We start from the raw sequence: 12,392 nt of genomic DNA, 5'->3' as shown, positions 1-12,392 counted from the left end.
GCAGTGTGTTTTAAGGCATTAAGAAGGCAGAAGAAATAGGACCTGTAGAGCTTTATAAAATGTCATTTCTCTGTTGTCCTATCCTGGGTAAGAAGGGAAGGCGGGGGTGGAGGTAATTTTATTCTTATATAAGGAAGAGTCTGAGAAAAGATGATTGGTTTTTTCAAAGCTCAGACTCTGATTCAGAGTCAACAAGAAAGCATCCTCCTGCCCCCTCTAAGGTAGCACTGTCCAGTAGAAATGTAATATGAATCACGGAAGGAGTTTTACATTTCGTAGCATCTACCTTTTAAAAAAGGTTCAAAAAAGGTCGCAATTATTTTCAATGATATATTTCATTCAACATAATAGAGCCAAAATATTATCATTTCAACACATGCTCTATCACTGAACAAAAACTGTTAATAGATGTTACAGTCTTCTTGGACTTAGTTTTTGTAATCTGATGTGTCTCTTACACTTAACAGCTTATCTTAGTTTGGACTGGCATTTCAAGTACACAATAGCCACACGTGGCTGGTGGCTACCATAGCTGCCTGTGCAGCTCTAATTCTTTAGAAGTTAAAAGAAAAAAAATCATGTGCCTGTGTGCTATACATTTATATATTTATATTCAAGCGTATAAATATATATATACACACACACAACATACACATAGCCCATGTTCTCCTTTTTTGTCCCTCTGATTAATTCTGGCTGATTTTTCAGTGACTGCTAGTTTATTTACAAACTGGTTGGCAGCAGTATGTTTAAGTAGTCACTAATTGCTCCTAATGATAGTTTTATTTTCTGTTCATCTGATTTTCAGTCAAGTTAATTAAATCGGTGGAGGTTTAGACTTTCCTGATGGGCTGAAACAACCAATCCATTTTGATGATGGCACAGAATTGAATTAGCAGGCATTGCATGGTGAGGATGCTGTCCTGTAGCCTCTTTCCCCAATCTCTGTGGCCAACGTGGGAAGCCAAGATCAGAGAAAGGGCTGGAAAGACAGGCCAAGATGCCTCTTTTCCTGCTTAACCAAACAGCGAGTGATTTGGGGTGGAGAGAGAGTAAATAGCAGATTCATTAAAAAAAAAGAAAAACAAAAAAATTATAGCACATCTAGCATTTGTAATTATTCCATTGGTATCCAATAAAGATCCGTTCCCCACGTGGGATACATCATCAAAATTTCAAAATCCACGCCAATATTAGTTAGGCGGGAAAAATGCGTGTGCGTTCTCTCGTCTAGAGAGAAGAGGAAGGTTACACTCATTAAATAATGTCATCAACAGCCTCACGGAGCATGGGAACAAATAGGGAGTCTCCCAGGAGGCGCATGCTTCTGAGCAGCTGGTAATCCGCGGCTCATCCTCCCACCATCCCGGCGTTTATATATATATATTGCACCTGGTTATTCTTCATGTTTGTTTATTTGGTGCATTCCAGAGGTTAAAAGCGGTGAAGTAGTCGTAGGACAGGGATTGGGGTTAAGCTTATCGATTGAATTATCATTAGGAGGTTAGTCGATTTCTAGGTGGGCAGAGGGGTGGAAGGAGGGAAGGGGAACAGTGGGAAGAAAGGTTAGGGGCTCGAGGTGTGAGGAGGGGGAGAGACGGCCGATCCCCCAGGTAGGCTATATGAAAGGTAGCTAGTTAAAAAGCGTATACAGCAAATTAAATACATTATTGTGGTAATGGGGCGACAGAAGTATAGGTCTATTATACTTATGGCAGTTATAGCAAATGTAGGCTGCTTGCCCTGTTCCAGAACACCCTTTGATATTCATTCTATTCAGCAGTGGGGCCAGGACTTCTCAGAATTAAGTGATGGGTCATTATACTTTAAACACCATGGAGAAGCCTAGATTGGCAATTAAACAGCTCTTGCTGACACTCACTTGTGCCACCCTGTGACCCCTTTTAGATTGAGATGTTGGAGCTCCGGGCCCTCAGCCTGCTAAATTGGTGCAAGGCTCTTCTCCTGACGAGAGCCGGCTCTGAAATCTGCCGGCTTCAAAGGGAGCGAGATCATGTATAAACCATAATGTGGGTGCACCGTGGCTCACAAAAAATAAGGCAGGAAGAGATGAAATGTTACAAGTGCAAGGGGGAAAATGAGAGAATAATGACAAACCTAATGCAACTCAAAGCAGGATTGTTGCACAGGAAAATGCATCCTACTGCTTGTGCATAAAATCAAGGCCGGCAGATGACATCCAGTTAACAGAAACGTGTCAACAGTGAAGTAAAGTGAGAGTGAGTAAGAGAGAAGCCCCTGAGACAGCCAGAAACAAAAATTAGTTGTCCTTAACAAGTTAAGGCTCATCATTATATTCTGGCTTGGAGCCATGAAAGCAGACGGGGGTATATAATGAGCTGCTTAGAATTTTTAGGGTGTTTATTGCATTTCATGAAATAGTTGTATGCAGAAAGGAATTTCTTAAGCGAAGGTATGCGTACAACCCACATACACATTCGTGCACAGTCTCTTTCAGTGTTGTGCGTTTTTCAGATATAGGAATATCTGTGTAGGCATGGGAACATAGAAATGTTCCTTCCCTGTGGCAGCATGGAAAGTTGGTCCCCACCCCAAAATGTGGTGAAATGATGGTGTTTTCCCATGATGTTTAGTGTGTGTACACACACGCACACACAGTGTTCTCTCTCTCCCGCTCGCCCTCACATGTCTGTACACATATTTTCGTTCTTCAAGAAGGGAACATATATATTTGAGGAATGTCAGGCCTTTAAAATTCACAGTAAAAGCTGCCACCCACCACTTCACCCAAGGGCTTTCAGGAACACATGTTCTGAACTTCTGTTCCTCTGAGGCCTTTGAGCAGTGGGAAGGAACTGGGTGTGACTTGGGAACCCAAGGGCTGACTTTTATTTATTTATTTATTTCCCCTTTTTTTGGTGGGGGGAAGGTATAGGGGTTGTTTGTTTCTTGCCTTTTTCCTTCTCTCTCTCCTTTTTTTTTTGACACTCTAAGGGAAGACTTGCACGATTCTTACCTAAAAAAAAAAAATCATGCCATTGTTACCACATTTCAACACTGGCTTAAACTTACGAAGGTGGCGGCAGGAGAAGACCGTGTAAGGGTGGAATTTCTGAGTCTAGTGTCTACTGCGGCTTTGGGCCTCCTTTAAAAATCAGCGTTATCCGTTGGTATTTTTTCCTCTGTTGATCTATGTAGATTCTATTAGTACTTTAAGTTTTTTCAAATGATTTTTCAAATTAACTTTGGTTATGTTATTTTGGCTGAATGGAAACTCTCTCTAATCCACATATGGAAAGAACTTTGTCAAATACAGGATCCTTGTGAAATAACTGTCAGGATAAAACCTCATTAGGACCTTTAGTGCCCACTGGAATTGGCTTTCTAAAGAGTAGGTTGTTATTCCCTGGGTGGCACATTGGGCTGTTTTGGTCTGGATTTATTAAGAAAGCAGCAATTGCTATGATCTCCATCTGAACAGGTTCCCGTCTGCTCCCTTGCAGAGCCTTGCCAGGTGGGGCAGCAGGCTGCCATTTTGTTTTCTTTGGGGATTCCGCCCTCTTTGTTCCTCACCCTCCTTTTCTCTGCAGTAGGATGTGTTACTTTCAGAAGGGTGGTTCTTCTAACCCAGTACAAATCATCGGAACTCCAAACGTAATGGGAAATGTGAAAGCTAGGCTGTCTGATCCAGTTGTCAGTTTGCAGATGGGCCAAGAGCTGTTTGCAAATTAGTTCTTTATGGCCTGGCTAATTTGCTTGGTTGGGAAATACCAATTCAGGGCCTAAAATGTATTATAGAGAGCTGTTCTAAAAATGAACAGTATTAGAGAAGAAAACACAAACGTTATCTTCATTTATAATTTTGATAATCACTTAGAAGGCTTTTTAATGATGCATAGACAACATATTAAGTCAAAGTGATTTAGGAATCCTAAATTTGACAGGAGGAAGGACATACAAATCAAAATTCAAAGCTTTATTGCATGTGTGCTTTTTTTTTTTTTTTTTGCATCTTTCCATAAAGGGATACTAACTTATTTAAAATGTCCATGACTTACGATATGAACCAACTAGGAAATATTTGAATTTTTCCCCCTGTCTTCCTGCCTCACTCTCTCCCAATCCTGTCAAATGATAGGACACAGCAACAAAAGAAAAATAAAAATTTTATTGCACTCCATCAACAGAATGAGGTCTAATGAGGCATGCACAGCATTGTCAAAAATGTATGTATATTTCAACCACGTTAATATTTTATTTAGCTGTCAATATACAACAAAAGATTTCACCTTTCATTTTAGAGCTGATTAGGACTTAGGAAATTGTCTTCTTAGATGCCACTAATAATGCCTCAAAAAACAAGTGGACGTGCGATTTCCAGCAGGTACTCCAAGCCCACTTTTCCACCCAAGTACATCAGTTGAATTTGTCTTTTGCCAAAGATGTTAAAAATCGTAATATCTCGTGTCAGCAGCAATAATGAAGGGGAAGATTGGCTTTAATGACATTATGAGAATCATTATGTTTAATTTATCGCTAATTAATGCTGACAGGTTTCATATGCCTTGGGTTGCTTTCATGTGAGTGTTACGTGCTGTTTTTTTTTTTTTTTTTAAATTGTGTGTACACATCCCTCCTCATTCATTCATTTTGATTCTGACGATTTACACAGCTTTCTGTCTTCTAGGTTCCCTCCCCATATGGTCCCACCTCATCATACTCTGCACACGACCGGCATTCCCCATCCGGCCATAGTCACACCGACAGTCAAACAGGAATCCTCCCAGAGTGACGTCGGCTCACTCCATAGCTCGTAAGTGTCGCTGTTTTTACCACTTTCTTCTTTGCCACCGTGTTCAGTGAGCAGGTTGCCGCCGCTGAGTGGTGGCTCTCTGCCTAGGGTTGGCCTTGCTTGGTTTGACTCCAGCAAACACCCGCCTGGTGGGTTCGACACTGCCTTAAAAAGAAGGAGAAAATGCGCAGTGGTGTAGTCTCACCGATTGTGCCACTGTGGGTTAGAACGGAACCCTTCCTTGTGTGTGTACTTGGATGCACTGGGATTGGCAACCGCTTCCCCGCCCACCCCGCCGACCCTGTAATTGAACATTTGGAGCTTTGTTCTACAAGCACGAGAGAACCCTGCCGAAGTGGAGACAGCAACGATGTGCTTTCCCCCTCTGGCTTGGGAAAATCGTATATTTGTGAAACTTGAGGAAGTGATTACAAAAATCTCTCTCTTCCCCCACCCCCGTCCCCAAGCTATTTTTGTTCCATTTTCCGGGGTGAAGAAAACTAAAAGTGGAAGCGTGCTTTCTATTCAAAACTGCTAGGCTTGGGTGTTAGGAGGCAGGGAGATGGGCTCTCTGCGTTGGAGGAAGTTGGACCGTGTGATTGTTTATTGGGTTGTGTCTGTTTTATCTATATCCAGAAAGCATCAGGACTCCAAAAAGGAAGAAGAAAAGAAGAAGCCCCACATAAAGAAACCTCTTAACGCATTCATGTTGTATATGAAGGAAATGAGAGCAAAGGTCGTAGCTGAGTGCACATTGAAAGAGAGCGCGGCCATCAACCAGATCCTCGGGCGAAGGGTAGGTGACACCCTCCACAGGGAGACAAGGGGGAGAATGAACTAGAGCGCAGCAGGTCGGGTGGTAAAATGTTTGCGTCCCCGTTTCTTTGGCAAATCCTTTCCCTTCAGCAATGATCCAAATCCCTGAATGGCCTCATTGAGGGGGGACTAGTCATCCTGCGTTCAGATAGCATTCAGAACAGCCACAGCCGTGATCCTCCCCCACCCCCGAGACAGCGAATGATAGAATGACACAGATGACAAATCAAGTTTTGTCTGAGCCTTCCTCTTAGTGCCAGGACTCACCAAACTGTTAGTATCTACAAATTATACCATTTCTGGGTGGACTCTCCCCGAAAAGCAGCATCATGCTTTCCCCGACCATAGTGTAGTTGGTGATGTTTTTGCATGTCTCTCTCACCCCACCCCTGTCCCCTCCAGTGGCATGCACTGTCCAGAGAAGAGCAAGCCAAATACTACGAGCTGGCCCGGAAGGAGCGACAGCTTCACATGCAGCTGTATCCCGGCTGGTCCGCGAGGGATAACTATGTAGGTGGATCATTTTCCGTAAGACGAGAGTCTGTAGAGACGTATCGTGTGTTTGTACGGACAGAGAGAATGGGAACTTCCAACTCAAATCAGGCCTCAGCCCGCCTTGGGGACTGTTAGCATCTTGCCAGATCACCAAACTAGAGGGGTTTGTCCTGGCTTCTAGTGTGGACGGCCCTATCAGCACACGGTAATTCTGTAGGGTGGAGGAAGGAAGCTGGTGTTCCAGTGTTCCAGCTTAGGACTCACGAGGTTGAATTCGGGCTGTCCACACCTGCTTGCCCACTTCCTAGAGGAGGCGGGGCTCTAGGATATGCCCAAAAGGAACTTAAGTTCTGGATTAGGTTCCCCATGCTCCTCAGTGGTTATCAGTGGTGTGGCCTTACAGGGAAGACCAGTGGATAGGGGTGGAGGAAGAGGGTTTAATTCCTCACAGGTCTTCCAGCAGGGCCTTCACCCTTAAGAAGGAAAAAGAAAACAATTGCCTGTGCCATGATGCAGTAGAAATTGGAAGCCTATTTCATCCGGAGAGGGGCATGATGGGAATATCCCTGAAAGTCCTCCTTTGGCAGGATGGATGAAATGACTCTGGGCCTAGCAGGGGTCAGGAAGGGTGTGTGTTATGTGACGTGTGTGTTCCTGGGCTCTGTGTTGGCTATGAATTGGCCTAATTTCCTTTCCTGGGTTTTAGAAAACACTGTAGGATTATTACTTTTCCTAGTTGCAGTGGTTGTGTCTCCACAATCTCTCTCCTCCCACAAACTTGCTGTCCTCTGGAGACTTGGGTCACTATTGATTATTGATTATCCTGCATTTTGCCCAGTAGCTCAAGTTCCGAGCTCTTCCTTCTCTAGATGGATGAAATGCCTCTTATCTTGCCTGATACATTTGGCTTCATGGAGTGATTCCACCATCCACTGCTGGGGGGGCACAGAACTGGTCTTCAGGCTGCACAAGCTTCTCCTCCCTCCCTTGTCGATGTCGTGGAGCCATGCATGATTGCTTTCCCAAGTTCTTCTGACTCTCCTGTTGGCCTCATCTGTGGGACAGAAGCTCTTCTTTGGGGGGTGCCGAGGTCATTAAATGATCACTGATGGTGCACTCGCTGTGCACAGGTGTTCTGCGATCCAGAGCTAAGTCAGGTCCTTCCTCTGTCAGAACTTGCCGTCCGCCAGGAAACCACAAACGTGTGTGTGAATATGGGGTCCCGCGTGCGGGCTGCCTTCTGCTCCCTCTGACTCGCTGTTTCAAGTTTGCTCCCTCTTTCTTCTCATACCTTTAAACCTGCGCTTGCCTCACTGATGAGGGAGAAGGGGCTGCCCCAGCTCATCTCCCTTCAGGCCCGCCTCCTGGGAGTTGAGACAGGAAGGAGTGCTAGCACCTCTTGGATGGCACGCGTGCTCTGCTGAGAGCCTTGTCGCCGACAGGTGGGCTTGCACAGGGTCTTAACTGCTTGGGACCTTTCCGTTTGTCCTCAGCATGTGTGCAGTGGGGAAGCCTTTCTTCTGGAGCTGAAAGGAAGAGGATGAGAAAGTTACTGCTCTCCCACAGGCATTCTGCTCACCCCCTCCTGACCCCGAGGTGGAGCTTTCCAGCAGCGGGCAGGCTCCAGAGCCTTCACACACACACAACCATCTGATTTCAGGACAGCTGCTCTCCTGGTCTCGGGTCAGAAGTTCTTAGAGTTCATCTCGAGCTTCTACTACCTGCTACAAACCCAATTCTTTGAGTAATCTAGAATGGTACCACAGCGAGGAATTCAGCTTCTCCACAGATATCATATCCCCAATAGACACTTTGGGTCATACTAGGGCCTTCATGTACAGCTGTGCAGGGCGTGCACTGCAAAACTCTAGGGTATGCCATTTACACTGTGGTCTGTGTGAGTGGTGCCCCCTGGAGTTGTGCAGGGTGAAATCTCCCCAAAGGTACAAGGCAGACTTTGTGACAGCTTCAAAAGAATACAGTGTTTGACTTGCCTAGGAGTCATTTAGACAAAGTATTGCTTGAGGCTTTTTATAAAGTACCTCTTTAGGTTTCAGAAGGTTCCATGGGGCACTTGAAATGACTTTAGCTCAGTTTTACATGCGGAAGATAAGTTGGTAGAACAGGGGAGTTCCTGAGAAGACTTGAGAGAAAGTTTAGAGATAGATCTAGACAGAGGACAACAGGAACTTTATCTCTCGTAAGAGGTAGGTACTGCCACAGTCCTATTACAATGACTCATTACACCTGGGTGTGAACATGCGCGCGCGCGCGCACACACACACACACACACACACACACACACACACACACACAGACTCTCTCTCTCTCTCTCTCTCTCTCTCTCATACTCCTTTGTTCTGTGACCCAGGGAACAGTCTGGGGACAAGACCCACAGAATTGAAGCTTTTATGGATTCGATTATGGTGGAAACTTGTTAGTATTTCTTTTTAACTAACTTGACATAGGAGTTTCTGCAAATTAATTTGGTCATTGTAAAGTCCAGAAGGTTCTTCTGGAAAATATTTTCTGAGCTCACCTCATGCCTCTTTCACATTCTTGCTCTTCCAGCCAAGTGGTAACACAAGCCTTTGTATCTCTACCTCAGGAAAACAGAATTGAGTAAAACAGTCACAGTCAGGCTTGGCACGTTCTGTAGAGCACAAGAGAAAATATTTTGAGTACCATAGTAATGTCTAACCCCTGGCATTGTATTAAACATTATTTCCTTCCTAACTCCTTCTATATTAGGTAATGCCGTTTGCTCATCTGAGTTTTTTCTCACCTCCGTATATTAGGCCTTTTCTTCCTTCTGAGACATTTAAAGAAGTAATGGGGTGGCCACCTCCCTGGAGGTGCATCTTCCTCCTCACTAAGGGTAGTGTCTTCTCACTTTCTCATGCCCTCGTCCTACCTCTTCCTATTAAAACACAGTCCTTGGCCTCTGGAAGCCTTCAGGCTAAATGATAACTTCCTCAGTGATGAACATCTTCACCATACGTCCTAACATAACAGCATCCCCTGGGTAGGGGGAGTTTCTAGTGCCGTCAGAATACACCGCAAGGACTTGGAAATGGGTGAACATTGCATTAAAGATGACTGGGAAGCCCAGGGGTATGTGGATGCCGAGACATCTTGAAATTAAAATGTTTCTGTGCCCAGTTGAGTTTTTACTTTAGGCTCCTAAATCAGCTGAAACTAGACCCTCCTGCCTGTCCCGAGACAGCCAGGTGGCACTTTGTTCCTTACACAGAGGAGGCACAAACATGAAGACGGAGGGTCCAGCCTTGTGAGAGGGAACACGAACTCCTTTTCTTAAAAACCAAGGAGCATAGCATGTTTGAAGAGAAGTGCTGAACCGAACTCCAAAACAAACTGCCCAAGTGGCACCGTCCCCTTGACCTGAGAGAAAAGAGGGCTCTTCTCTAAAACAGGTGGCTCTCGGCCCTTGGGTGCAGCCAGAACTCTGTGGCATCTCTTCCTCGCAGTTCTCCTTACAGAGCCTAAGAGCCTAACATATTCTCGGGTTTTCTACCTATCATTGTCCTTTTCTTTTTGGAGTCGACATCAACATACTGCGAGAACCTTTAGGCTAAGGTATTATTTAGATGTTCTGAAACATGCACAAGTATGAGACCATTGCATTTTAATTTATACCAGGCGGCTACCTCATATGCATAGGGCTAGATGGTGAGGGAGAACTAATTTCAGGCCTGGAATGAGTCAGTTGCCTCGACAGAATTCCTCCCTGTTTCACATCTGCAAGCATGGACAGACCGTCAGGATATCAAGGAGGGTCAGGTTGCAGAATGCGAATGACTCCATGCAGTTCATCACCCTTGATCAATTAAGAAAAGGGTTTCCTTCGTGGGCCAGGCATTAAATATGTAAGCAGCAGAGCCTCATGGTTGAAGGCTGTGGAGCGCAGAGCACCACTTGTGTTCACATCCCGGCCCCACCACTTGCTCGCTGTGTGACCTCAGTAAAGTTACCTAACCCCTCTGTGCCTCAGTTTTCTCATCTGTAAAATTGGAATGGTGATCATACCTGTTTAGGACTATTGTGAGGATTAAAATGAGTCAGTCTGTGTAGCACACTTGGAATTGGGCCTGGTGCCTAGTATGTGCTCAATCAATGTTAGCTATTATCATTAGGATTATCATACTCATTATGTGAGCTAGAGGAGAATGGTGGGGACTTCCCTCTCTCTTATGGATATCCATCGAGGAGTTTTGAAAGGAGCTCAGATGATTCTTGGTTCTATTTTGCTTCCCCTCACCCCCATCTTTTAAAACCAAGATGCTACAGCTCTCGGAGAAGCCCCTGCTAAAGCTTTCATTCTCTTGATTCAGAATGGGGACCCTCGGCCTTAGTAAGTGAGAGATTCGAGTGGGTCAGGCAGGCAGCTCTGAAGCTGGTGCAACCATCCCGCGTTCATTTGCCCCTCGGAGGTGGGCTCTCAGACTGCTCCCAGGGCTGCCCCTGTGCTCCTACCTGAGTCTTCCTCATGCAGTTCTGCCTCTTATGCACCAAATGCTCTGGGTCAGGTTTGAGGGTGGATATAGATGCAGTAGCAGAGAGATCTTTCTTTCACCACCTGCCAGTCCCTTCTTCTCTCCTAAGAGGTGTGTGTCCCTCTAGCTGGGGCATAGTCAAGGGCATTTGGATGAAAGGAGGTTGGAGGTTGGACAAACTCCAGGGTTGAGTGTGGATAGAGGTGGCAAGGTGGTCCCTTCCTCCTGCCCTCTGCTTCCAGGTGAGCCCAGATACCCACCTCCCGTCTGTTTCTTGAGATAATTCCCTGTGTTTCATCTGTTCATCTAGGGGAAGAAGAAGAAGAGGAAAAGGGACAAGCAGCCGGGAGAGACCAATGGTAAGTTGCAATAATCAGGATAGAAGAAGGAGCAGTAGCCCGAGGACCACTCTTTTATGTTAGGCTTCCATCTGGGGGAGGCAGGAGAAATTCAAGGCCAGGACATTGTTGGGGAACCCATCTTAGCCAGCTTTTTTGTTTATGCATTTTAATTAATTGCTTCATGACTGCCCTTTTAAAGCTAGTAACATTCATTGTTGCATGAAAAAGCACATTGTAATTCTAGTGGAATGTGTTTTTAAATAACTGCAAAGCCTGTAGCTGGAGAGCAAGCTGTAGGCATGCCTATGCCGGGGTTTATACAGTCTGCTTGTTTTGTATGTGTCTGAGAAGGGGCAAGGAGGGGGCTTAGGGGCGTAGGAGCGGGTGTGTGTGAGTGTTGGATATTAACTGGGCTGTTCCTGAATGTTCTGATGCATGCCTTTACAGTGGTAAATTACACCCATTTTAAATTAAGGAGGTTTGTCATTCTCTAGAAGAAATTAGAAATACTGCATAGGCAATCTCAGAGGTCCCCTGGAGAAGGCCAGGCTTTTACAAACAAACAAACAAAAATTTTGAAGGCTTTGTATAATTTGTTCTTTTTTTTCAGAACACAGCGAATGTTTCCTAAATCCTTGCCTTTCACTTCCTCCGATTACAGGTGCTAATGTCATTTTGAGTCATTAAAATAGTTGATAAATTGTTTTTTAATTTTTCTTGCCATTATAGTTTTATTAACATTGAACACGTATGACATTTGAACATTCTTTAAAATGACCATCTACACGGTTTTGTATGTTTCGGTAGATTTTTTTTTTCAGTTGCTTTTGTTGTTGGTTTTTTTTTTAATTTAATTTAACTTTTGTTTTGTTTGTTTATTTATTTTTCCCATAACAGTTGTTTAAGCAGTGATGACAGTGATTTCAGAGTTGAACTAACTGTGCAAATTGAATATGCAGTATTTCTTTAAAAGAGACTGGTTAAAAAAAAAATGGAAGGAATTCAGTAATAAACCTCCTTAATCTAATGGCATTTTTTTCATTGCTCCCACTAAGTTTTCTCACGCAAGCATGCATCCGCAGTATGATTATTTTTTCCTTTGCTTTTTTTTTTATTTTAGTTTTTTTTCTTCCTTTTGCTTTTCTGCTCATAATTTGCAAATCCACTACCATCTTACTGACTGTGCCTGCTTAAATGCTGCTATGAGCTTCTAACTAACTCTTAACAGCTCATTCACACAGCCTGTTTACTTTTATCTGTTCCTCTCTTAATATTAATGAAAGTAGATTTTAAAAAAGAAAAGATGAACATTCCAAAAGCTGCAATATCCCAATACCACAACCCTTTTCTTTCTTTATTTCTTTCTATTTTGTTTCGTTTCGTTCTGTTTTTATTTGTAGTTTTTTTTTTCTTTTTTAAGCTGTCGTACTCTGAGAAGAAAAAAGCATGTTA

General features: G+C 44.1%; 1 protein-coding gene across 6 annotated transcripts in view; it reads left to right on the top strand.

Annotated features, from left to right (window-relative positions):
• Positions 1 to 12,392, top strand: part of TCF7L2 (transcription factor 7-like 2 (T-cell specific, HMG-box)) — a 187,825-nt gene that overhangs the window by 168,803 nt on the left and 6,630 nt on the right. For 2 of the 6 annotated variants that reach the window (XM_012663919.1, XM_012663923.1), the window contains exons 8-12: positions 4,670 to 4,795; positions 5,411 to 5,570; positions 5,993 to 6,100; positions 10,910 to 10,958; positions 11,551 to 11,601. In XM_012663919.1, coding sequence (XP_012519373.1) covers positions 4,670 to 4,795; positions 5,411 to 5,570; positions 5,993 to 6,100; positions 10,910 to 10,958; positions 11,551 to 11,601 — 494 coding nt within the window. Of the gene's footprint in view, positions 1 to 4,654; positions 4,796 to 5,410; positions 5,571 to 5,992; positions 6,101 to 10,909; positions 10,959 to 11,550; positions 11,602 to 12,392 lie in introns of all 6 variants that reach the window. The other 4 variants (XM_012663918.1, XM_012663922.1, XM_012663921.1 and 1 more) reach the window with 3 other exon arrangements.

This window comes from Propithecus coquereli, unplaced genomic scaffold, assembly GCF_000956105.1.
Source record: "Propithecus coquereli isolate 6110/MARCELLA unplaced genomic scaffold, Pcoq_1.0 Scaffold84, whole genome shotgun sequence".
Lineage (NCBI taxonomy): Eukaryota > Metazoa > Chordata > Mammalia > Primates > Indriidae > Propithecus > Propithecus coquereli.
The sequence above is the reverse complement of the archived record's forward strand: the minus strand, read 5'-3'. Positions and strand labels throughout refer to the sequence as shown.